General features: G+C 40.9%; 1 protein-coding gene across 6 annotated transcripts in view; it reads left to right on the top strand.

Annotated features, from left to right (window-relative positions):
- The window catches only part of SYT3 (synaptotagmin 3), a 372,879-nt gene that overhangs the window by 307,280 nt on the left and 38,358 nt on the right, over window positions 1-27,241 (top strand). For all 6 annotated transcript variants that reach the window (XM_073602152.1, XM_073602148.1, XM_073602149.1 and 3 more), the window contains 2 exons: window positions 21,798-21,918; window positions 25,717-25,888. In XM_073602152.1, the coding sequence (XP_073458253.1) occupies window positions 21,798-21,918; window positions 25,717-25,888 (293 nt within the window). The remainder of the gene's footprint in view (window positions 1-21,797; window positions 21,919-25,716; window positions 25,889-27,241) is intronic.

Below are 27,241 nucleotides of genomic sequence, written 5' to 3'. Positions count from 1 at the left end.
CGTCGCATTGCAGCCCCGCTTTATTAAGGAAGTGTTTAATATTTTAGTACATGCCCCATATGAAATGTCTTTGATTTTACAATGAGATGTACAGAATGTCAATGATTGCCCTGAAAGCTGGAAGATAAAACAGGAATTGGAGTGAGGTAGAGGCTTTGACGAGAAGACCGGTATTAGAGTCTGTACACATGGCCAGCAAATTAATTAAAGCAATTGTTCCTTTAATGAAGATTCTCATCTAGAACTGTAACTCCTATCAGAACCACCATCAAGAACATATCCTATAGCATAGATGCACCCCCTTGCTTGCCTTTATCTGACTCTTGGGGCACTGCCCCTCTCACTAATCCAAGGCGCTATTCCTCTTACTAATGCCAACGATGGGGCACTATTCCTACCACTGATACCAATGATGGGGCAATATTTCTCCCACTGATACCAACAACGGAGTACTATTCCTCTCACTGATACCAATGATGGGGCACTATTCCTACCACTGATACCAATGATGAAGCACTATTTCTCCCACTGATACCAATTATGGGACACTATTCCTTCCACTGATACCAACGAAGGGGTTCTATTCCTACCACTGATACCAATCATGGGGCAATATTTCTCCCACGGATACCAACAGCGGAGTACTATTCCTCTCACTGATACCAATGATGGGGCACTATTTCTCCCACTGATACCAATGATGGGACACTATTCCTTCCACTGATAACAACGAAGGGGTTCTATTCCTACCACTGATACCAGTGATGGGGCACTATTCATTCCACTGATACCAACGATGGGGTACTATTCCTACCACTGGTACAAATGACGGGGTACTATTACTCCCACTGATACCAACGATGGGGCACTATTCCTTCCACTGATACCAATGCTGGGTAACTATTCCTTCCACTCACAGGAATGATGGGGCACTATTACTCCCACTGATAACAACTATAGGGTGCTATTCCTACTAGAGCTGCACAATTAATCGTTAAAAAATCGTGATCTCGATTCACCCCCTCTGACGATTGCAGATTTTGCAGATTCTTTCATATAACAAGTGGAGAGACTTTATCTGCTCACTCAGCTGTCAAAAGAAAGCATCCGGGCAGCCTGCCAAGTCTTTAACTTGAAACATTGTAACTAAGCTTCCTTCTTAGATCAAAGGGATAGAACTTCTGTGTAAATAAATAATGCAGGCAGTCTGCCAAGTTTTCCACAACTGTAAATGCAGGAAGTTTAACCACTTAAAGTCTAAATCTTTTTCTGACACTTCTTTCTTAAGTTAAAATCAATATTTTTTGCTCGAAAATTACTTGGAACCCCCAATTATATATATTTTAGCAAAATTTTTTTTTCGTTTTAATGTGAAAGTTGACGTTACGCCACGAGAATCGTGAGAGAATCCTGATCTATCTTCTAAGCAAAAAAAATGTGATTCTCATTTTAGCCAGAATCGTGCAGCTCTAATTCCTACCACTGATACCAACGATGGGGTACTATTCCTACCACTGATACCAATTACAGGGTACTATTCCCCCCACTGATACCAATGCTGGGTCACTATTCCTCCCACTGACATGAATGATGGGGCACTATTCCTCCCACTGATACCAACAAATGAGGACTATTCCTTCCACTAACACCAATGATGGGACACTATTCCCACCACTGACACCAATGATGGGGCACTATTCCTCCCACTGACAATAAAAATGGGGCACTATTCCTTCCACTGATACCAATGACAGGGCACTGTTCCTTCCCCGATACCAATGATGGGACACTAGTCCTCCCACTGACCCTAAATATGGGGTACTATTCCTCCTACCAATCACAGGCAGTGCATGTCATTTTTTTACTCCCACTGACCACGAGCCTGAAACATTCTTTATTGAAACTGGGGCATTTTCTACTCCAACTGCCCACAGTCAGATGCCCTTGGAGACCCCAGTCCTATAGCAAAGGAACCACTTATTTTCTGACAATATTTCAAAGAAAGGCTTTGATGCATTGAATTAAAACTAGCTAGGCCATGCATGATTTATAATTGAAATATATTTAAACATTAAATATTTAAAAATCTTAAATATTTTTAAAATCATTCTTAGAAAATGTGTGCAGCTGGGACAAATGCTTGTGATATTCGTCAAATTAAAGTTTTAAAAATAGACCCCCAAAATCAAATAAGAATACCTCTTGTATTTAGACAGTATTTGCATATCCCAGAGTTTAGCTTTAATATACAGTATTCATGAAATTCAAAACTTGTTTATAATCTTTTTAAATATGATGTTTTCATTAAAATAAGACCTGGATATCCTGCCATTGTCCTGTGCTAAAGTTCAGTTCATTTTCTCTTATGGGGTGACAGCTAACTTAGTATTGTTCTCTTGCGTTTCAACCTGTCACACACGTCCCTGATGAAGGTTACAAGTGGTTGCGTCAACGCACTTTGTGCATGCATGGTCCTCCTTGTCATTATCAGAAGGCATGTCCTGAGCAATCATCTGCAGCTGATAGGAGCAAATGAATACAGTATGTACAGAAAGCGGATAAAGGAGGCTAGAGGAGGTCAGCAGCACTGAGGAGCAAAAATTATATAAAAAGAGGAAAACATAATTTCCCCCCGAAAAAACAAAACAAAAAAAAAACTATTCTCTATGATACAGTTCTTTAGCAATCACAATGGCATCCGGTTTGGGGTTTATACATTTACTTTAGAACCATGTCTAAAAATAAGATCACTTCTAAAAAAAAAGATTCAAGCGGTATTAAACTAAAAAGCAATAATGCAAAAAATTTCAATGTATCAAATCTTAGTTGTGATGGCTGCATTCGTTTTTTTTTAGGCTTTTATTTATATTTTCACCTGGTGATCCTGCTCATTGGCATTGCTATGGGGGTGAGGGGGGTGCAGCTAGCACCTGGGTGACACCCACAGAGGATTGACACTATCCAGAGGGCAAGGTCTAGGCAAGGGTTCTGGGACCCAGTTTCTTTCAGCCGGAACATACCGGCGCCACGCTAGCCCTAAGTGAGACTCATAAGTCTCAAGCTCACTGCTGCTACCTGTCACTAATTCAGAAGCCGGCTGCCCCAAGAGTGATCGTTTGAGCAAGCACCTCTCTGGGTGGTCTGTACTAAGGGGGGCTATACTTGGTGGAGGGGGGGTTGTACTGAGGGAGGGAACAAGAGCGAGACCCTCCACAATACGGGACTTTAATAGGCAATACGGACAAATGACCACATAGGCAACCATGTATATAAAAATATAAATTTTATTTTAAACAGAGTAAAATCATTTCAGAAAAGGAAATCGGTAGTCGGGCTTAAGTAAATATGTGAAAAAACAACACATGGATAAGAGGAGATCCTCTATAGAAAAACTGAAGGGTGAGACAACTGACGCATTTTGAGACTTCAAGTTTGTACATTACACAAATTAAAGCGGGGTTCCACTCAAATTTTTTACTTAATCTTACTCCCTTCAGTTAATTGCATAGATGTTCAAATGCCGCACGAAAAATTTTTTTATCGCTGTAATTACCTTTATATTGTACTTTATTGTGGCACTTCCTGTCTCTCCTCCCATGGGAGTATGCGTGTTTATTGCCTTTCCCCGGCTTAGTGTCAGGTTTCCCAAGATTCAGTGCGGGAACAATGATCATGCGTGTGAACAAGCTGTGAATGAACAGTATTCACCGCATTCAGGAAATCAATGCTTGTGGGCTTCACATGCCCACAAGCAAGATGGAAACAGCCAGCATCACATTTTTAAAGTTATTCTTCAGTACGAAAACAGACAGAGGCGGAAATATTACACCCAAACTGTGAGTATTATTTTGGGATTAGCAAAGTGTCTCAATGACCAAAAAAAAAAAGATTGGTCGCCGGACTCCCACTTTAAGACTTGTTAGGTACACATTTTACTCCTTGATTACCCAAGATGTTAAACCCTTCCCAGCCAGTGTCATTGTTACAGTGACAGTGTATAGTATTATCACTGATCACTGTATTATAGTTGTACTGGTGATGTCAGTGGCAGTTAGTTCCCACCCAGTGTAATCTAGTGTCTGATTGCTCACCACTCTATCACAGTCCCACTATATAAGTCGCTGATCACCGCCTTTAGTAGTATAAAAAAAATTCCAGTACTGTATATATACCATAGTTTGTAGACAGTATAACTTTCACTCAAACCAATCAATATACACTTATTGGGATTTTTTACCAAAGACACATAGCAGAATATATTTTGGCCTAAATTTAAGAAGAATTTTTTATTTATTTTTTTTTTTTTTTATTGTTTAATAGCAGAAAGTAAAAAAAAAAAACATTTTTTTTTTTTCAAAATTTTATGTATTTTTTTTTTTTTTTGTTTATATAATAAAAAAAAAAACAGTAGTGATCAAATACCAGCAAAATTACTTAGTCATAAAGAGGGGAAAAGCTCAAGTGGTTAAGAAGCATAGGAGAAGGTTAGTAGGTTAGTGTACAGCATGGGATGGGATTTAAGATTTTTATGTAAGGGGAATGTGAAAATCCCCCAAACTTCTTTTTTTCATTTTCATTCTACATCCCCGGAATTAAATACGTTCGTTCACATTTATGCCATACTTAAAGGGGTTGTAAAGGCAGAATCTTTAATCTTAATGCATTCTATTAATAGACACAGTGAGCTGTGACTCGGCTTGCCCCCATAGCAAGCTGCTTGCTGTGGGGGCACTAAACAGGAGGGAGGAGCCAGGAGCACAGAAGAGGGACCCGAGAAGAGGAGGATCTGGGCTGCCCTGTACAAATCCACTGCAAAAGAGCAGGTAAGTATAACATGTTTGTAATTTTTATAGACAACATCCCGTGCTCCCCACAGTAGTACATTTATTTGTTTTTGGCTGCTGTACAATTATATCTTTTGACCTTAACCCCTTTCAATTTGTGTTTTCCGCTCTCCATTTCATCCCTGTCCTTCCAGTCTTATAAAGTAGAATTGATAAGCTGTTTCATTAGAAGAAAATTGGCCTGGTAAATTGGCTCCCAGGGGCCTCTGCAAGGCATTTGCATTAAGTGTCTAGGATAGGATAAAGTCTAGGATTTTTTGGTTTTTCTTTTCTTCTTTTTTGTGGGTTTGTGTTTCTTTTTATGTGTTTGAGCTCTTGTTGCGAGCATGTGTCTAGCGAGACAAGGCAGCTCCACGGCTTTTGTTTCTCATCACAAATGGATTTGTAGCGCCACAGATCGCTGGCTCTGACAAGCCATACATATTTATCAGGTTGGAATTGGGACATGGCTGAACGCAGACAAAAACACTGGCTACAGATACAGAAAACAGACAGACAAAAAAAATCTGATATATGTTCTCCTAAAACACATCCTTCTTGCCAAGGAATGAGTAACTGGTTTGCTAAAACAATGCAGAGCTGTAGCGTGTTGTTTCTTATATTTATACTGCATCAACATTTTTACACCGTGCTTTGGAGTATTTGATGAGCTTACAAGTACAGGTGGCTGCCCCAGCTATTAGACGTGCACTCTGAACATTTTTTGTTTAGTTTTACTTCGGTTGCATTAGTTCATTGAAGAATTTAGTTTTGTCATATTCATTATGTGGAGCCGATTCATTTTCGGCATTCGTTTCATATACAGTATTCATTGGTTTAGGTGGAATCAAAAAATGTTACCGTTTTTTCTGGAGACTATCTGTCTTAGTTTTCAGTTTCGATATTATGAGCTGATTCGATATTCATATATCAAAACTAAAAATTAAAACGTTTTTGGTCGTAACACAATAAATAATGCAAAATTCAGCAGCCCCAAGTTTTTTAAACCTTATGCCCCGTACACACGATCGGATTTTCCGACAACAAATGTTGGATGTGAGCTTGTTGGCGGAAAGTCCGACCGTGTGTATGATCCATCGAACATTTGTTGTCGGACTTTCCGCCAACAAATGTTATCTAGCAGGTTCTCAAATTTTCCGCCAACAAATGTTTGTTGTCGGACTTTCCGATCGTGTGTACACAAGTCCGTCGGACGAAAATGTGCACGCATGCCCGGAATCGAGTACGAGCCGGAGATACAACTAGCGTTCGTAATGAAGATATCACGTACGTCTTGTACGTCACTACGTTCGTAATTGTTGGCCAACATTTGTGTGACCGTCTGTATGCAAGGCAAGTTGGAGCCAACATCCGTCGAACAAAAATCCACGGTTTTGTGGTCGGAAAGTCCGATCGTGTGTACGAGGCATAAGAATTGCATTAAACTGTGGAACTAAACTGACTGCCTGTGACAATTACAAATTCATTTTAATTTACAAATGAAGGCCTGGTTCGCACCTGTGCATTTTTTTGTGCTTTTTCAGTTTGGCAGAAACACACTACAGTCAATTTAAGATGGTTTCCTATGGAACACGTTCTGTAGTGCAAATCTACAAAACGCAAAAATCACTAAAAATGCATAGATGTGAACCAGGCCTTCCTCAAATCTGATTTACTGAACAAATTTGAAAATTGAACTTATTTCTCCAATGGCCCGAACCATTATCTCATCATGTGATGTCACCCGAATGAAACAAATGCATACGTTAATTTCATTGTTACTTTTTTCAGTTCATTGACATCTATTACTATGTCCGAAAATCAATTGTTAAGAAACGCACTTGTCTACTAGCCACACACACATCAAGGACATGCAAATGAGGTGAAACAAATGTCAATGTAAAAAAGAGACAAATAATTCCACAGTAGCGCACTTATTAATCTACAAATCTCCTAAATTTTAGCATTGTGAAATGATCAACACCCATACATAATAAAAAGTGTCCATATAGCAAATCCCAAATATATATGCTCCAACATATACAAATCAATATGGTAATACAGTCCAACTTAAAGTGAGGAAAAGATAGTGAAACAAAATCTTGTTGATCCACCAAACTCCTTCACCAAAGTGATGTGTGTCAATTCCACTTCCTTAAGAATAAAACTCACCAGATGCTGTTGCCATTCACTCTCATGTCTGGCAAAGATTAGATATTACTGAAGATACAAGCCGATATTACTGAAGATATGACTTATACACGCCAATCTCCATCCAGATCAATAATGACACTCTCCACATGTGAGGATAGAAATTGAGACAGAGCCTCCAATAGTGTAAAAACACCTTAAGGTAGTCGGTTTATTAAAAGTAATGCACTTACATCATAAAAGATTCAAAATCGCCTTGTTAAAATTCCAAACATGCCAGGTGACTCAGTGTTGTGATCTCCTCATAGCTTCCTTCATACAAGTGGCGTCACTGTCTTAACGTTGCTGTGTAGTCACGCCCATTTTACGTGTTTTGTCATTTTGGAGTTCGTCACAAGGGATTTGTGACACGGCACGGCAACGAAGCTTGAGTACACCTCCTCATCACTTTAACTCATAGCGAGCAAATTTGGTGGACTTTTAAATCAATGGACATGGACCACCACAATATTGTCTATCTATCCAATTAACCTGCCTTCTGCCAGGTAAAATTGTAATGATATTATAATAATTATAATTATAAAATACTCACAACCGGCTAGATAGATCTCAGATTTGAATTGCCAGTATAAAGAAATTGAGAGCATATTCTCCAGGCATTGGCATATTCTCAGGATAAATAAGGTATTAAAATCTGTAATCCCCAAAAAACCCTCCTTTATTTATGAGGGCTCTTAATTATGGTGACAATGTAGTTCAAAAAATTCTAGATCCTCCGTCCAAACTATCTTTCTGTCAGGGTCGAAAGGGTTTTGTAGCCTGCAGGAAATGTAGAGCATGTCAGTTTGCAAAAATATTAAAATGTAAAGAAGCCATCCACATTTTATTCAAACCCTACAGGTAGAGAGTATGAGATCACTGACCTCATAACATGTTACACTACTTATGTTGTATATGCATTAGTCTGCCCATGTGGACTGATGTATATTGGATGTACAAAAAGAACCCTGAAAATAAGAGTAGCTGAACACATAACCAATGTATTAAAAGGATATGAATATCATAGTGTCTCAGAACACTACAGGCGTTATCATGCAAAAAAAACCCTCTTCTCTCCAATCTTGGGGTGTGGATAGGGTCCTCCCTGCTTGGAGACGCTCTAATAGAGTTAGAGACCTCTCTGGAAGGGAAACAAAGTGAATTCATTTATTACAGACGATGAGCCCTGAGGGGTTAAACATCGTACTGGACATTACCTGCTTCATTAGTGATTAATACTTAGGCTACTTTCACACTGGGGCGGGGGGACGTTAGCGGTAAAGCGCTGCTAGTTTTAGCCAAGCTTTACTGCTGGTATAGCTTTTTGGCCCCTAGCATGGCATTTTTAACCCCCGCTAGCGGCCGAACAAAGGGTTAAAAGTGCCCACAAAGCGCCGCTGCCGAAGTGCTTTGCAGGTGTTTCGGCACCGCTGCCCATTGATTTCAGTGGCAGGGGTGGTGTAGGAGCGATGTATACACCGCTCCTACACCACCCTAAAGATGCTGCTTGCAGGACTTTTTTTCCCGTTCTGCAAGCGCCCTGCCCCAGTGTGAAAGCACTCGGGCTTTCACACTGTGGAGGCTTGAGAGGCACTTTTCAGGTGCCCTTCAAGCGCTAAAATGCCTGAAAAGCGCCCCAGTGTGAAAGGGGTCTTATTAGTCAGGTTCTAACTGGGTATTTTGAGAATTTTTTTAGGATATACCTTATTTTAGTTGTTGTTCTTTATTTTTTGGAGATAAGATAAAGATTATATATACAGTTTCTCACAAAAGTGAGTACACCCCTCAAATTTTTGTAAATATTTTATTATATCTTTTCATGTGACAACACTGAGGAAATGACACTTTTCTACAATGTAAAGTAGTGAGTGTACAGCTTGTATAACTGTGTAAATTTGCTGTCCCCTCAAAATAACTCAACACACAGCCATTAATGTCTAAACTGCTGGCATCAAAAGTGAGTACACCCCTAAGTGAAAATGTCCAAATTGGGTCCAATTAGCCATTTTCCCTCTCCAGTGTCATGTGACTCATTAGTGTTACAAGGTCTCAGGTGTGAATGGGGAGCAGGTGTGTTAAATTTGGTGTTATCGCTCTCACTCTCTCACACTGGTCACTGGAAGTTTAACATGGCACCTCATGGCAAAGAACTCTCTGAGGATCTGAAAAAAAGAATTATTGCTCTACATAAAGATGGCCTAGGCCAGTGATGGTGAACCTTGGCACCCCAGAGGTTTTGGAACTACATTTCCCATGATGCTCATGCACTCTTCAGTGTATTTGAGCATCATGGGAAATGTAGTTCCAAAACATCTGGGGTGCCAAGGTTCGCCATCACTGGCCTAGGCTATAAAAAGATTGCCAAGACCCTGAAACTAAGCTGCAGCATGGTGGCCAAGACCATACAGCGGTTTAACAGGACAGGTTCCACTCGGAACAGGCCTCACCATGGTCGACCAAAGAAGTTGAGTGCACGTTCTCAGCATCATATCCTGGGGTTGTCTTTGGGAAATACACGTATGAGTGCTGCCAGCATTGCTGCAGAGGTTGAAGGGGTGGGGGGTCAGCCTGTCAGTACTCAGACCACACTGCATCAAATTGGTCTGCATGGCTGTCGTCCCAGAAGGAAGCCTCTTCTAAAAATGATGCACAAGAAAGCCAAAAGGGGCCAGCCTGAAGTGACCTAGCATGATTTATTTTTCTGACTAAAGTTCCACTTTAAGGAAATTTGGACATTGCAATCTTACCCACATGGTACTCCTAGCATGAGGCAAAAAGGAAGTTCTGGACAGCCGCACTCCGGAATATAGCCTTTTTTAGTAAAAAGTCCAACAGATACAAGCCACAGCAAAAAATGGGACAAAAGAGCTATGACTAAGCACTGTTAAGTGTGAAACGCGTCAGGTGGTTTCTCTTGCGTTGATCCCCCTTTTAATGCATGTCAATATTCTGTTTGCTTTGTTAGCAGCAGCTTGGCATTGCATGCCATTGCTGAGCCTATCATCTACTAGGACCCCCAAGTCCTTTTCCATCCTAGATTCCCCCAGAGGTTCTCCCCCCAGTGTATAGATTCATATTTTTGCCACCCAAATGCATTATTTTACATTTTTCTACATTGAACCTTATTTGCCATGTAGTCGCCCACCCCATTAATTTGTTCAGGTCTTTTTGCAAGGTTTCCACAGAAGTTATTGCCCTGCTTAGCTTAGTATCGTCTGCAAATACAGAGATTGAACTGTTTATCCCATCCTCCAGGTCGTTTATAAACAAATTAAATAAGATTGGTCCCAGCACAGAACCCTGGGGAACCCCACTACCCACCCCTGACCATTCTGAGTACTCCCCATTTATCACCACCCTCTGAACTCGCCCTTGTAGCCAGTTTTCAATCCATCTATTCACCCTATGGTCCATGCCAATGGACCTTATTTTGTACAGTAAACGTTTATGGGGAACTGTGTCAAATGCTTTTGCAAAATCCAGATACCCCACGTCTACGGGTCTTCCTTTATCTAGATGGCAACTCACCTCCTCATAGAAGGTTAATAGATTGGTTTGGCAAGAACGATTCTTCATGAATCCATGCTGATTACTGCTAATGATACCGTTCTTATTACTAAAATCTTGTATATAGTCCCTTATCATCCCCTCCAAGAGTTTACATACTATTGATGTTAGGCTAACTGGTCTGTAATTCCCAGGGATGTATTTTGGGCCCTTTTTAAATATTGGTGCTACATTGGCTTTTCTCCAATCATCTGGTACCATTCCAGTCAGTAGACTGTCTGTAAAAATTAGGAACAACGGTCTGGCAATCACTTGACTGAGTTCTCTAAGTACCCTCGGATGCAAGCCATCTGGTCCCGGTGATTTATTAATGTTAAGTTTCTCAAGTCTAATTTTAATTCTGTCCTCTGTTAACCATGGAGGTGCTTCCTGTGTTGTGTCATGAGGATAAACACTGTAGTTTTGGTTACTGAAGCCCCCCGATTCACTCGTGAAGACTGAGGAGAAGAATAAATTCAATACCTTCGCCATCTCCCCATCCTTTGTAACCAGATGTCCTTCCTCATTCTTTATGGGGCCAATATGGTCTGTCCTCCCTTTTTTACTGTTTACATACTTAAAGAATTTCTTGGGATTTTTTTTGCTCTCCTCCGCTATGTGTCTTTCATGTTCTATCTTAGCCGTCCTAATTGCACCCTTACATTTCTTGTTGCATTCTTTATAAAGTCTGAATGCTGAGGATGATCCCTCCACCTTGTATTTTTTGAAGGCCTTCTCCTTTGCTTTATATGCATTTTTACATTAGAGTTAAGCCATCCAGGATTTTTGTTCGCTCTTTTAAATTTATTACCCAATGGGATACATTGGCTAATGCCCTTATTTAATATGCTCTTAAAGCAAACCCATCTCTCCTCCGTATTCTTTGTTCCTAATATTTTGTCCCAATTTATGCCTTTTAGCAAGGTTTGTAGTTTAGGGAAGTTGGCTCTTTTGAAATTCAGTGTCTTTGTGTTCCCTTTATGTTTCCTATTTGTGTGATTTATACTGAAACTAATTGGCCTGTGATCGCTGTTACCTAAATTGCCCCGTATTTCCACATCCGTGATCAGGTCTGTATTGTTGGTAATCAGTAGATCCAGTAATGTTTTATTTCTAGTTGGTGCGTCTACCATCTGACCCATAAAATTGTCCTGCAAGACATTAAGGAACTGGCGAGCCTTAAATGAATGCGCGGTTCCCTCCGCCCAGTCTATGTCTGGATAATTAAAATCCCCCATTATGATAACACTTCCCATCCTTGCTGCTAATCCAATTTGTGATAGGAGATCCGTCTCCACTTCCTCCCTCAGGTTAGGAGGCCTATAGCATACTCCCAGTATTATTTTCCCCTTAGCTTCATCCCTTTGGAGCTCTACCCATAAGGATTCCACCTCCTCTCTAGCTCCCTCAGTGATGTCATCTCTCACATTCGCTTGTACATTATTCTTGATATATAGGCATACCCCTCCCCCTTTTTTACCCTCTGTATCCTTGCGGTATAGGGTATACCCTTGAATGTTTGCCAGCCAATCATGAGAGCTGTTGAACCAGGTCTCTGAAATTCCCACAAAATCCAAATCCTCCTTGTACAACAGTATCTCTAGTTCACCCATCTTGTCCGCCATGCTCCTGGCATTGGTGAACATGCCACTTAGTTTAGACCGGATGCATATTGTCCTCGTATTGGGTGTTTCGAGATTGCAACTAGGACTTGCTACTATACTCACCTTGTGTTTTTGTGCTTTGGTTAACCTACCACTAATGCCCCCAATACTACCCTCTGGAATATCTTCCGCGCTGGCTATCTCTGTCTCTGGACCCTCCCCCCCATCGCCTAGTTTAAAAACCCCTCTAACTTTTTGGCCATCTTCATTCCCAGCAGATCTGCACCCTCCTCATTTAGGTGCAGTCCGTCCCTTCTATAGTACCGGTTACCGACTGAGAAGTCGGCCCAGTCCTCCAGGAACCCAAACCCCTCCTTACTACACCAGCTCTTCAGCCACTTGTTTACTTCCCTAATCTCCCTCTGCCTTTCTGGTGTGGCTCGATGTACCGATAGTATTCCTGAGAATACTACCTTGGAGGTCCTTTTCCTCAATTTAGCTCCTAAGTCCCTAAAATCGTTCTTTAGGACACTCCATCTGCCTCTGACTTTGTCATTGGTGCCAACGTGCACCATGACAGCCAGGTCTTCCCCAGCCCCTCACAGTAATCTGTCCACAAGATCCGTGATGTGCCGAACCCGAGTGCCCGGTAGACAACATACTGTTCGGCGCTTCAGGTCTTGGTTACAGATTGCCCTCTCTGTCCTTCTAAGAATTGAGTCCCCTACCACCAGAATCTGTCTTTACTTTCCCTTTGCTGCCCCCCCACTCTCACTGGAGGAGTTCTTCCCCCGGCAGCTAGGAGAGTCCCTCAGCTCCAGCAGTGCTGGTCCCTGACTGGTTTCACCAATGTCACTCAATGGAGCGTACTTATTGGGATGCTCCAGTCCTGGATCGGCCTCCCTGGCACTTCCCCCTCTACCCCTCCTGACTGTCACCCATCTACTCTTTGCTAGTGCCTGCACCTCTTTGTCTCCACCCGCCTCTGTGCTGGCCCCTGCCGGCACCTGCCGTGTACGTTCCTGGCTCTCCTTTAGTATGGAGGGACTTCTCAGTGCTGACAGTTGCTTCCCTAGATTCAGAACCTGGGCTTCCAGGGAAACAATGTGCTTACATTTTGCACAGCAGTCGCCCTCGATCGGATGATCAAGGAACGCATACATGCAGCAAGATGTACAAAGAATCGCCTCTCCACACCCGCAAATGGTGCTGGAACAGTGATATAATTTTGAGTGATACGTATAATCTCACTATGGGGCATCCAAATGGTAGGTAAGCAGCTTCTGCAAAACAAAGGGTTATTACAGTCACCCTAGGGTATATATCATAATTATGGTATTTGGATCTGGAATCAAAGCACCTAGTCCAAAATGAACAGACTGTGTAGACAGCTTGTTGTGCTGCTTTATCACAGCATTCTCAAAAACTCATCTTACCCTGAGTCATCCTACATAGTATCTATGTTTCAGCAAGTCCTGATGGAGATGATGACTGGTCTCCAAAACACATTGGAATTTGTACTTCTTCTATGATCCAAACAAACTGTGTTTTGAACTTGAAGATTTTGGTATGGCATCTCAATTCCAGATCCATAGCTAGGATAGCTAGTTGTGGGGTGAGTTTTAGAGGGAAGTGAATTATATCTTGCAAAATATTCTCTACCTCTTTCCATAAGTTTGTTAATGCTCAGCATGACCACAAGATGTGTAATAGAGTGCCCGTATGTTGACAGTTTCTCCAGCAGTTAGGGGAGGTATTCGATTGAAACTTGGAAAGTTTCTGTGGTGTCAGGTACCATCTTAACAATATTTTGTGTGTTAATTCCCATAAGGAGGTACAACAAGTTGCTTTGTAAATTGACTTTAAGGCTGTTGTCGGTTGCCATTGCTGATCAGAAAAGCATGTTTACATGTCTTCTTCCCAGTCTTTAAAGGGTTTAGACTTTTGGAACACTAGCTTTTCTTATAGGGTAGAGTAAATTATTGAGATTCCTTTGGAGTCTGTACTGTTTAAGAAATAGTAAGTCCATATTCTGGTTGGTATAACCCCTTCTAGGTGTGGATGTGCTGTAAGACATTGTTGAATTCTATTTAAATTGAAATAATCATTGCTGGGTGCGTTGTTTGAAGTTGGGCAAAGGATTTGTTTTATATCATAGCCCTGAGTTCAGGGGTGTAGGTTGCTAGGTCTTGTAACCATTTGAGTACAATTAGGTCAGGTGATATTAATTGGAGGGTGCAAACAAGAATTTGGAGTTGTTTGGTGGGATGCTGGGATAGGGTTGCCACCTCATTCCTTTAAACCCGAACACATATTAATTACACAGGTTCTGTGGCTGATTAAGGTGGTATTTAAACTCAGTGCCTTACCTGCATTCAATTAGCCACTGAACCTGTGTAATTAATATGTGTTCAGTTTTAAATGGATGAGGTGGCAACTCTAAGCTGGGAAAAATATAGCATTTTCCATGCTTTGACTGAGGCTTGTATAGTCGGTGAGTATAGGTGAAGGTGTGGTATATGAATGGTTGTGCTGTATAGCCATTGTTTAAGGTTGTTACCTGGTGTCATGTTGTTTTCAATGTTGCTCCATAGTGTGGTTGGGTGTGTAGTTACCCAGTATTTCAATTGGGATAGTATGGTGGCTATGTAATTGTCTTTTAAGTCAATGCAACCCATTCCCCCTGATAGTCTATGTTTAATAAGTTTTGTATGACCGCTTCTGGGTTTTTTTCCTGCCAAACGTACTTGTGTATGATGGATTGGTGAGAGTTGATGTAGGAATTCGTGAGTTGGTATATAGGTAGTGTGCGGAAAATATATAGTAATCTACGGAGTATTGGCATTTTAAAGGCTGCTAACCTTCCAGATCACGAGAATTCATATTTGGAAAGTTTTGCTGTTTCCTTAATAAGCATTTGTTTGGCTTCTATGTAGTTTTTACTAAATAGCTCTTTTGTGGATTTTGTAAGTGTAATTCCTAAATAGGATATGCCCGTGTCAGCCCTCGGGTATAAAGGTTACGTAGTAAGTTGCTGGATGTAGCATCTAATCCCAAATCGAGAATAAAAGACTTATTTTTGTTTACCTTGTAATAGAAAATGTTACTAAATCTCTGCAATATAGATTGTACCAAGACCAGGGAGGATAGGAGATTGGTAATCATCATTATCACATCATCCGCAAACAAATTGATTTTATGTTCTACAGTGCCAATTCTGAAACCTGTAATGTTTATGTTTGTTCTGCCAAGGGTCCCATTAGTAGGTTGAAGATAAGTGGCGATGGAGGGCATCCTTGTCGGGTGCCATTAGTAATTGGCAAAGGCTTAGAGAGCATCTCAGATGTGTATACTTGGGCCGATGGTGTTGAGTACAGAGCCAGTATGGCGGAGAGGATGTGGCCTTGGAATCCAAATTTGTGGAGTGTCGCTTGGAGATATGACCAGTGCACCCTATCGAATGCCTTCTCTGCATCCAATGATAGAAGCAGAGAAGGCGTTCGCATAGACCCAGTACTATGGGTTAAATTGATGAGTCTGTGGGTTGCATCAAATGTTTGTCTCTCTTTTGTGAAGCCGGATTGATCTGGGTGGATTAGTGAGGGCATAATGTTTACTAACCTGGTTGCTATTAGTTTGGCATAGATTTTTGTGTCTATATTGAGGAGTGAAATAGGTCTGAAGTTTTGGGGTGAAGTAGGTTCCTTGCCTGGCTTTGGCAATGTTATTATCAATGCTTTTAGCATTTTCTGTGGGAGAGGAGGAGGCAGCGTCATTACACAATTGCGTCAAAAAGGGTGCTAGAACCGTTCAGAATTGTTTGTAATACCCCCCGGGAAGACCGTCTGGTCCAGGGAATTTGTTGGGTGGTAAGGTTTGAGATCACATCTAAAATTTCTAAAATAGTAGTGTAAATGGAGCATTTCGTTTGGATAGCTGGTCTTGGGATAATTTTGGGGGATAGATTTCCTGTAAGAAAGATTCTATTTCTTCCATGGACGGTTGAGTAATAGTAGATTCATCTTTCAGATTATATTGTAGTACTAAATGCATCGTGACTAAATGCATCGGCTATAGCTTGTGGATCAACTAGCTTTTGTTTTGAGGTAGGGTGGTACCTTTGATTTATGTCCATGGCTTTCCCTGCTTTGTTTCCTGTAGAATAGTGTTTAACTTTCAATTGTTTTTAGGTTTTTACATATGATTCTAGTAACAAATTTCTTAATTCTTGTCTGAGGAGTACTAATTTTTCTTTCAGTTTAGGGTCAGAATTTTTTTTGGTTTTATTCCTCTATAGTTTTAATATCAAGTGTGAGGGTGTCTAGATGCTGTGATCTCCTTCTCTCCTCTCTAGCACTTAGTTGAATAATAATTCCTCTAATGAACGCTTTACGAGCGTTCCAAAGTATGGTATCGTTAGATGTTGTTCCCTTGTTCAGATCAAAAAATTCTTCAAGGCGTTCTTGAATAAAGGTGGAGTGTTCGGATGAGTGGAGGATCGAAGCATTGGCTCTCCAGATCTTTGTGCGTGGAAGAGATGACAAATTATCTCTGGTTATCGAGACGGAAGCATAGCCTGACCATGTTATCGTGGCTATAGATGAGTCGGAGACTTTGGCTAGAGTCCATTTGTCCACTAAGAAGAAGTCAATCCGGGTATAGGAATTGTGCCGGTGGGAAAAGAAGGAATAGTCACGCTCTGTGGTATTGTGACATCTCCATACATCGTACAAGTCATTGTTTCGAATGAAAGTTCCCATAGGTGAAGTGAGTCTGGTGTTGCGAGAAGAGGTGTCCAGAGAATTGTCTGGTACGATATTAAAGTCACCACACATAATAAGGTAACCATGACGGAATTTGTTGATTTTTTTCATTAGTTTAGAAAGGAATCTAATTTGTCTGGTATTGGGCGGATACACATTGACAATAGTGTATCTGGTATTGTCTAGTGTACAGTCTAGTGCCAGATATCTACCTTCTGTGTCTTTTATACTGTTATGAAGCATGAAGGCAAGTGTGTTTTTGATTGCAATCATAACCCTGTTTTTCTTGGTGGGGCCTGATGCCCGATAGATGTGGGTGAAGTGTTTGTTAGTACATTGAGGTTCTGCAGTATTTTTGAAGTGAGTCTCTTGTATACAAAGAATGTCACTGTTAGATTCTTGAGCTGTGTGCCAGAGGGAAGCCCTCTTTGCAGGATGATTCAATACTTTAGCATTGAGCGACAAGAACTTAGGCATCTTGTTGTGTGGATTAAGATACTATGCTAAGTTAGGTACTTACTCAGTTATATGAAGAAATGCGTCTACTCAGTAGGATCAGATAGTTGACATCTTCGGAACTTTACTCTTCGAATGCTCTTAGGGAAGAAAATGAGGGTAAAAGTAGAACAATAAATTGGATATGAGATATGGTCAGGTAGTGAGAAGGGAAAAAGAAAAAAGGAACAAAACAGATGACAGCAGCCGACTGTGTCTGAGACTACTGTGTATCTACGGGGGTGTTAGTTCGTGGAACAATTTGCAACGAGCAAGGCATCCGTTTGCAGGTGTGGCGTGTGGATCAGGTTATGAACCCATTATTCTGGCAGGGTTTAGTGCTTACCAGCATGGGGATTCTTGTTGCAATTCTGGTTGTTCTGCCTGCGGTTGGGTTGTGCTGACGTAGATTGGTCAGAAGTGATTCCCCAAGTGCATAGAAGTTTGAGGCCCTCTTCTACTGTGGAAATATTGTGTTTAATTCCATTTTTAGTGACTATAATTTTGGTAGGGAAACCCCATTGGTATGGAATCCTGTGGATATTGAGCAACTTAGTGATAGCTGTGATTCAGTTGTCTCCTTAGTTGGCGAGTGTGTTGCGAGATATCCGCATATAGTTGGAGGTTGGCTTATGGAGCTAGAAGTTTTCCAAGGTGTCTCTCCTTGAATAGGAGTTAGTCTTTGGCATGAAAAAAGTGTATCCTCATCAAAACATCACGGGGGACTTCCGTTGGGAGGTGTGGGGGTTTGGGTAGGCGGTGGATACGATCGATGATAGTTTCCATGGGCGAAAGGTCAGGTAAAAGCGTGGAAATTAGCTTACATTGTTACAGCGCGTCCTGTCCTCGAGGTCTTCCCTTTTGGCTCTCATCCACTGTTGTTCTTCTTGGGTATGATCATAGGCATCTACAAGATCATTCACCGTTTCAGTCATATCTCCAGTTTGATGTTCAATATTGCAAACACTCTGACCCATGTAGCGCATTTGTGCAGAGAACTTGTTAAACATGGAGGAGATATCATTATGCAGGGAGCTCTGAAGAGAGATTAGCATCTCTTTCATAGTGATATCTAATACAGGCTTATTTGTTGTGGGAAGGCAGCTATAGGGGATGGATGGGCTGTGCTGTGTTCAGATGCAGGGCTCACCTCATGTCCTGTGGAATCTGAATCCAATCGCATCCTCGATTTTGCTGGGCTGTTGCTGGCAGATGATGACAGGGAGGAAGGAGAAACACCCAGAGAGTCATTCTGTGTGGATATTTCCAGGCCCTCTGCATCAGGGAGATCTGTGTAAACCACAGCTGAGCCGTGTACAGGGTCGCGGGCGCCATCTTGGATTTTCGATCCCGGTGGCTGTGTGAAGAATTCTGTAAGTTTTTTAGGCTGACGGTAATCCTTCCTCTTGCGGGTCAGACTGGACATTCTGGAGGTGTAGTCCGGTGGGCTGGTGTTCTGGATAGTTCGCTGGATGTTGTGAGAATAGCAGCGATTTGCTATTGTAAGCCAGCCGTTGCTGGAGCTGACAGATCAGACGTCCATCTTACTCAGCGGTTAGCTACACTCCCCCATGATGGTTATTTTTTTAATCTACCAGTTTGTTTCTGGACAGTAGGAAAGCCACAGAAGAAGTACATAAACAGACTGGATCCCACACAAACTCAAGGAAAACAGACTCCATGTGGCTCTGGGACTGTAATGTATGAGCTATGCTGAGACCATATAATGGTCTTGGTATATTGCATACATTATCGTTCATAGATCTTCTTGTAGTGAGTGTTCAGGGTAGCTTTGTAAGTTGTTACAAAAAAAAGTGGATTACCAATTCTTATGTGATGGCTGCTTTAGTTTTCTTTTTTTTTACTTTTTTTCCCTTTATTTTCAACTGATCACCCAGCCATAAACACACTTGCTGTCTTGGGGTGACAATACTTTGAATGGAGGAGCAATAGGTATATCCTTGGATGGTAGCATTGTCAACCCGTAGAGACATATTAAAGCTGAAGTTCAGCTAACACTATTTAAGAACTTACAACAACAATTGTGTTTCCTTTTGGGATAAATGTTTTACATAAATGAATAAAAGCTGACTATTGTAAGCCCCGCTCTCAGTGGTAAGTTGTTTATCCCAGCTCACTAACTGCTACTTTGTCTGAAAAGCTTGTTCTGCTAATGAAAGTTGAAAAATAAACTTACTGGCTGGATCACCATGTAAAATTAAAGGCAAAAAGCCTTAAAGGATGGTTTGCTGCCATATAATACATTTTTCTTTTTGGGTTTAACATCACTTTAATTAAATTTTTTTGAGAGTTAATAGAGATTTTTACCATTTACTCCTAATGAATTCCCAGTGAATATTTATTAGCCTTAATTAACTCCACTGTCCCTCTTTTCTCCTAGTTTTGCAGATTTGTAAAATAATGTTATTACCATTTGTACATGAACATTTTTAAACTTGTATGGTTTCATTTGTGGATAACTACCAGAAACATAATCATAGTTTTGTGGCATGTGGGACAAACTGAAGAATATATCACAATGAAATCTTTAACCTCCTGCCGACCAATCGCCGTCATTATACTACGGCAGGTTGGCTCTCCCGCGCAAACCGCCGTAGGTGTACAATGGTCTTTGCACAGGAGATAGTGGGCACGCACGTGCCGCGGGAGCGATTTACAGAGGCACAACAGGGAACTGCATATGTAAACAAGGTGATTCCCCGTTCTGCCAGATGACATGTCAGAGATCTTCTGTTCCCAGTGATCAGGAACAGCGATCTCTGTCATGTCCCTGGTAGCCCCTCCCCCCTGCAGTTAGAACACACCCAGGGAACACACTTAACCCCTTGATCTCCCCCTAGTGTTAACCCCTTTCCTGTCATTTTTACATTGATCAGTGCATTTTTATAGCACCTGCTTTGGTGACAACTGTCTGAGGCTGGGTTCACACCTATGCGAATTGGATGCAGGTTTCCCCACATCCAATTCGCATAGCAGGAGAATGTGACCGTCTCTCTATGGAGCCGGTTCACATATCTCTGGGGCGGCTGCGGAGCGCACTGCACAGAAACGCTGTGCGTCTTTAGCTCCGTTTTAGGGCCAAATTCAGGTAAAGATTCGACCCTGATTCATCCCTGAACCGGAGAATGGGAACGCACAGCATTTCTGTGTGATCCGCAACTGGTTCCAGTGTGAACCGAGCCTAAGGATTCATTCACACTAGCGGTTGAGGGGCTACAGTTGTACCACATTTTAACAGCCTCCCCCAAACACTCCCCTTTTAGCTATAAATGCAACAGCCAGGGGGTATACATATGCCATTGCCATGATTCTTTGCTTCGTGGCTGCGACAGGAATTATAGCCCCTGAAGCTTTTGGCGGGTGTTGTGCCTGCCAAACGTGAACCATTCAAGTTAATGGGGCCACTCTGCAAGTGCCCCACAACCACATGCAATGTGGGAGTTCAAAGGGTTAAAGCAGTCATGGGGAGCTGATGCAACCCCCCTACCATCTGTCATCACACAGATTGCTCTCCAGAGACCAAAGCTAAGGTGAACGAGCCCTAAGAGGAGATTTCTTCTCATTTTGTCAATTTCCTCTCACTTCCTGTTACATCCCTCAGACGAGATGCAAGCGAAAATCTTCCAGGCAGGACACAAATTGTAAAAAGTACATTGACAGGGCTTTAACCCTTTCCTAAAAAAAAGAGTTGTGAGTTTGCTGATTCTCTCTCTCTGTCTCTGTCTCTCTCTCTCTCTCTCCATAGAGAATATGAATCCAGGAGTTCAGCTTTTTAAAACAGCCTCTTCTTAGGTCATGTTCCCATTATTGCATTACAGGAACATGCCTTCTACTTGCTATGGTGAATGGCACTCCAAAGGCATGATGCAAAACAAAGTCACAATGTACTGATGTTTCGCTGCCAAAATAGGTGCAGGTCAAATTTCTGACCCGCTAACATGCATTACACCTTAGCATTTAGGTGTGAGCTTATGTAATAAAACACAAAAGTACTGATCTATAATTTTTATCTTTCATACTTGTTTGTTTAAATTGAAGCACTGAACAAGTTAGCACACAGCCATTAATAACTCTATTTGTTCAAAATAAATTAATACCATTGTGATTTTAAAGTACTAAAAGTTTTGGTCTCCATTAGAGCTATGGGCTCCAGTCTACTTCTTAAATTGCCTCTATTACACTCTACCATAGGTGAAAACAGATAGGTAAGCCTCACAGCAGCCTATAGTAACACTTATACAACCTCTCTAATTGGGACAAACGTGGCTCCCTATACAAATATAAAATTAAATAAAAATGTTAAATATCACATTCTAGTTTTTATTTTAAGACATTGTTTTTATTTGTAATTTAAGGAAAAAGCGGACTTAGGAGAAATAAACTTCTCATTGTGTTACTTGCCAACTGCTGGACGCCTTACTGCCACTGTCATCAAAGCCACCAACTTGAAGGCCATGGATCTGACTGGTTTCTCAGGTGAGCTAAATATTGCTATTTTTCCTTTAGTGTATACAATAGCTTTTTTTTCCTGGACATTATAAGAAATATGTTCTAGTACCAAAAGGGCATAATCCTATGGTTGTACATTAGAACTCACCGAGTGGAAGTAACAGAAATATCACTTTACAGTCCCTTCTGGAGTAAATACATGCATGGAATTTTCCCAGCAGACCTGCTTTTCTCCTCAACCTTTTTACCCCAGAGGAACCCTTGAAATAGTTTTCAGGTCTCAGGGATCCCTTGCTAAAAGTAGTTCATTGGTGGTCAGTGGGAAAAATTCCCCTGACGTTGGTAGCCAGTGGAGAGAATGTCCCTTACATTGGTGGTTAGTAGTAAGTATGCCCGTCACAGTGTTGGTCAAGATGCAACACTTATAGACAATTAATAAAGGTCATTGGCTTTATGCAGCTGGCTCTGCCAGGTAGTGTTACCCCCAGAACTATTTAGGAACTATCAAATGGGAGGTCAATCATCCAACGATCAAGGAACCTCTAGCAACCTCTGGAGGAATCCAATAAAAATGAAAAGTATATATATCGCACTTACATGTGGCTTGAGAAAGGGGCTTCATGCCCTGAAACATGTTGTCATGTTTGTCTACAACATGTTTGACGTCCTCATGGCTGCAGAGCCATCTTGGTTTTTACATACTGCTGGTTCATCTGCTGGTTCTTCCTGGTGTGCTCTCAGGTATACTTCCTGGTATCTAACATCACATTCACGGAACCGGCCAAGATTCAAACCGTTGATGGGCAGGCTGAATGTACCAACTTGATCGATCAATCAACTTGGGTACAACCAGCCTGCTAGTTTTGCCGCTAGCGATAATCATTGTCTTATCCTGGCGAGGGCAGCTTCATGAAGCAAATTACTTTCCTGCAACCCATGGTTGCAGGAAAGTAATTCGCTTCATGTATGTTTAGCCTTAGTGGGCTCTGCTGTAACACTACTGACTGCCTGGTATACTGCTACCTACTGGAGACTTGACAGATGTTCTTTAAAACTTTTTTTTTATGTCAGTGCAATATGCAATTTCCATTTTTATTGAGCTCTAATAAATACTACAGTCAGGTAGTGGTGCTCTTCCTCTTTCTTTCCTTTTTGGTGTTTACATTTTCTGCTGGTGGGAACTGTCCCAGATCCTGCGTGAAGGATACACTGCTGGAGCTGCTGCCATCATATGAACTTTTCATGTTTTAATGGACTTTCCTTATTGACTCCGTGCTCTTATATAGTGATGTTTCCTTCTTTTTTCTATGATTTGAATTTGTGTGCTAGAACCATTTTGTGCCTGGGTGTACACTTTACATACCTGACAACATCAGGGTAGTTTTTTTTTTTTAAGTAACCTCTGGAGGATCACAGGGGTTCCAGGGAACACTGGTTGAGAAATTCCCCTGACGTTGGTAGCCAGTGGAGAGAATGTCCCTTACATTGGTGGTTAGTAGTAAGTATGCCCCTCACAGTGTTGGTCAAAATGCAACACTTATAGACAACTAATAAAGGTCATTGGCTTTATGCAGCTGGCTCTGCCAGGTAGTGTTACCCCCAGAACTATTTAGGAACTATCAAATGGGAGGTCAATCATCCAACGATCAAGGAACCTCTAGCAACCTCTGGAGGAATCCAATAAAAATGAAAAGTATATATATCGCACTTACATGCGATATATATACTTGAGAATGGCTGCTGTAGACCCAAGTCTACCCAGTGCCCCACAACCCATATCTGGGCTCTATGTGTACCCAGTTAAAATCAGTGTTGCTGCAGCAGGAATTTTGCCATGTTCTAAAAAAAGATTTTTCCCTTTGATATATGGGAAATCTGCCATGTTCCATTAGACAGCTGCCTTGTTACAATAGGGAGTATTTTATGTTACAATGGAGAATTACATGTTTCAATAGGGAGCTGTCTGTTACAAGAGAAAGTCGCATGTTATAAATAGGAACCATTCATGATTTAGTAGAATTTCTCCTTAACAACTATTGAGAAAAGAGAGCCATAGAAGGATTATTTAACATAAAAAGACTTTGATAAAATTGTGTACATCAAGTGTATATCTTTAACATTCATACTAAAAACATTAAAAAGGACTAAATTCTCTATAACCACCTCAATACCAGACACTTTTACCCTCTTCCTGCCAAGGCCAATTTTCACATTTCAGCACTGTCACACCATACTCAAATACCCAAATGAAATTTTTATTATTTTTTTTCTGACAGAAGAGTTTTCATTTGGTAGTATTTACCCACTACTGTTTTTTTTTTTTTTTTTTTTATAAACGAAATATATATATATAAACGAAAAAATAATGAACATTTTGAAAAAAAATTTTTCTGTTGTACAATTTTGCAAATAAGCTTTCTTCATAAATTTAGGCCAAAATATATTCTGCTACATTTCTTTTATAAAAATAACCCAGATCCGTTTATATTATTTAGTCTGTGTGAAAGTTATAAAGTCTACAGAATATAGTTTCTTGAGGTCCAAAAATGGCAATGACAGTACAAATACCCCCCAAATGACCACTTTTTTGGCTGGGTTTCTGTAACAAAAAAAAAATGTACTTGTTCTTTGACAACTGTAAGATATCAGCCACACAGGGAGGGTATTGATTTCAGCAGGTCGACCAACCTAAGTTGTGAAAGGAGCAGTAAAGCTCAGTGCAGAAAAAGCAAGAAGCAAAGTCTCCATATGTAATGAGCAAATAATTACAAATTAAACAAGAACTTGAAAACATTACCGTTACTGATGAGACTATTATTTAAGTTGATTTATTTTACATGTATATACAGTATGTACAAAAAAAAATAGTGAGATTCTTGGTGTGCCGGTGACATACTTCTCACTCTAATGCAGCTATTCTCAACGAGGGTTCCTCTAGAGCAGGGGTAGGCAACCTCTGCCCTCCAGCTGTTTTGAAACTACGAGTCCCATGAGACATTGCTAGACCCTGACAATCACAGGCAAGACTCCTAGAGGCAGAGGCATGATGTGATTTCTAGTTTTACCACTGATGGAGGGCCGAGGTTGCCTACCACTGCTCTAGAGGTTACCAAGGGTTCCTTGAGCTGTGGCTTGTTTGATCTCCCATTTGATGGTACTTGCATAGTTCCGGGGGCAATGCCACTAGGCAGAGCCAGCAGCATGACACCAATGACCTTTTAGCTGTCTGTAAGTGTGAGATTCTGACTATCACTGTAAGGGGGCATTTTTCTCACTGACCTTCAACTAATTGGTTTTACCAGGGTTACCCCAATACCTGAAAATTATTTCAAGGGTTGCTCGAGGGTAGAAAGTTTGAGAAAGGTTGCTCTAATGCATTGCAAAATTATTGCCATGGTATTGTAAAATAAATAGGGAATAATATAAATTGTTAAAGTTAATAAAATCCCAGAATAATAGATATAAGCATGATACATTCTTACAGGGTGGTTTTAAATGTTTTAAAATGGTTTCCCATATAAGAAAGTTTGGGAGATAAGATTTTTATCGCTTTATATGGTGTAAGCTGGACATCTACATTGGCATTGAATTGTAAAGCAAAAAGGGACCTATAATGTACAGTAGATGGCTTTCACTTTCATATTTAATATTTAATGGCCTACAGAATCTGTGCTGGGTCAAGCCGCTGACAGATCAAGAAGGGATATATATCCCCATCCCATCTCATAGCTCAGCTCTGCTAAATAATTGATTGGTTTTGGAAAGTAATACTCTACAACAATATATATGAATATATTAATCTATTTTTTTTTTCTTTTCTCTAAGATCCATATGTGAAAGTTTCTCTAATCTGTGAGGGCCGGAGACTAAAAAAGCGGAAGACCTCCATAAAGAAAAACACGCTAAACCCAACTTATAATGAGGCCCTGGTGTTTGACATTCCTAATGAAAATATGGACCATGTGAGCCTCACCATTGCTGTAATGGATTATGATTGGTAAGGATTTCAAATGTTTGTAGAATTAAGAAGAAAATTATGGCTCATTAGAATGAGGCATGACTGGCTACGTATTGTAGGTGACCCTTTCCCAGAGCTTATAGTGCAAACTGGGTGCTAAGGAGGCATCCGGAAGGGTGAGAATCTGGCAGTGTTGGTGGGGTCAGCCAGGAGAGGAGGAAAGCAACCTTTCTGTGTACTCTTTTTTGTTGAAAAACAAAAAATCTTTAGCATTACTTTTAATTCCACTTTACACCCAACCTATGGATATCTTGAGTCCTTAAAATTGGCTAGGTAAGGTAGGTTTTTTTTAATCAGGTTTTTATTGCAAAAGAAAAACAAAGCAAATCAAAACAAGCATCACATTACACTTCAATTTGTCTGTGAAAAATAAGGTAAAAAAGAAGGTAACATAGTGGATCAAGAGGGACATGTTTGGAATACCTGGTTAAGCGTGGCCAGGACCCGGCTAGGTAAGATTGATCAATTCAAGAAGTGCACCAGTTTGTGTAATTTTTCCTAAAACCTTTACTAAACACAACAATTTTTCCAGCTTCCTTCCATATTTTATGTACCATATATGTATCCAAGCCAAGGTATTTAATTTATCGCCTGGGGATGCAACACAGATATTCTGTTTGGATACCGCAGAATCCTATGGGGAGAGTTCGCCAGAGTTCAGCTGTGTCCCCGGATAATGAAAACAGACAATACTCCCTGAGCATATAGATCAAAAGCTGACATTCACAAAAGGAAGCCTCAAAAGCAATTCTGAGTTTTCAGCTCAGTGGGAACAGAATGATCATAGATTCCTGAAGGTCAAAGTTCTACAACACATAGTTTTTGGGAAGTGTACATTTTTCAAGGTATCACACTTAAGTCGCCTGAGGCAGCAACATAGCCGCTGACCAGGGTTGGTGGGTGGATGTTTGATAAGATATCTGATCATCTCACAGTATGTCTTCTCACATGCATGCATGGGGTGCTAATATACTGCGTGCAAGCAAGGATATAGATGATTTCCAGTTTATAAAGTATTACATTGTGTAACCTTTTATGTAAGAAAGGATTTACCAAGCCAATAGCCTGATTGCTCACTAACGCCAAGCTCAAGTCGCAGAGATACAGAAATGACAGGGATAATTCTAGTAATGGGGTGGACGGAGAACAATTTAAGTGTAGTACTCTTTGAGACCTGTCAGGGTGCCCACGCTGATCTGTGTCCAGAGCCAAAAGTGCCTACAATGGACACATCAGCATCAGAACTGGACCACGGAGCAATGGAACAAGTTTGCCTGGTCTGATGAATCCCATTTACTTTTACATCATGTGGATGGTTGGATGCCTATGCTT

Source organism: Aquarana catesbeiana, linkage group LG10, assembly GCF_042186555.1.
Source record: "Aquarana catesbeiana isolate 2022-GZ linkage group LG10, ASM4218655v1, whole genome shotgun sequence".
Taxonomy (NCBI): domain Eukaryota; kingdom Metazoa; phylum Chordata; class Amphibia; order Anura; family Ranidae; genus Aquarana; species Aquarana catesbeiana.
The sequence above is the reverse complement of the archived record's forward strand: the minus strand, read 5'-3'. Positions and strand labels throughout refer to the sequence as shown.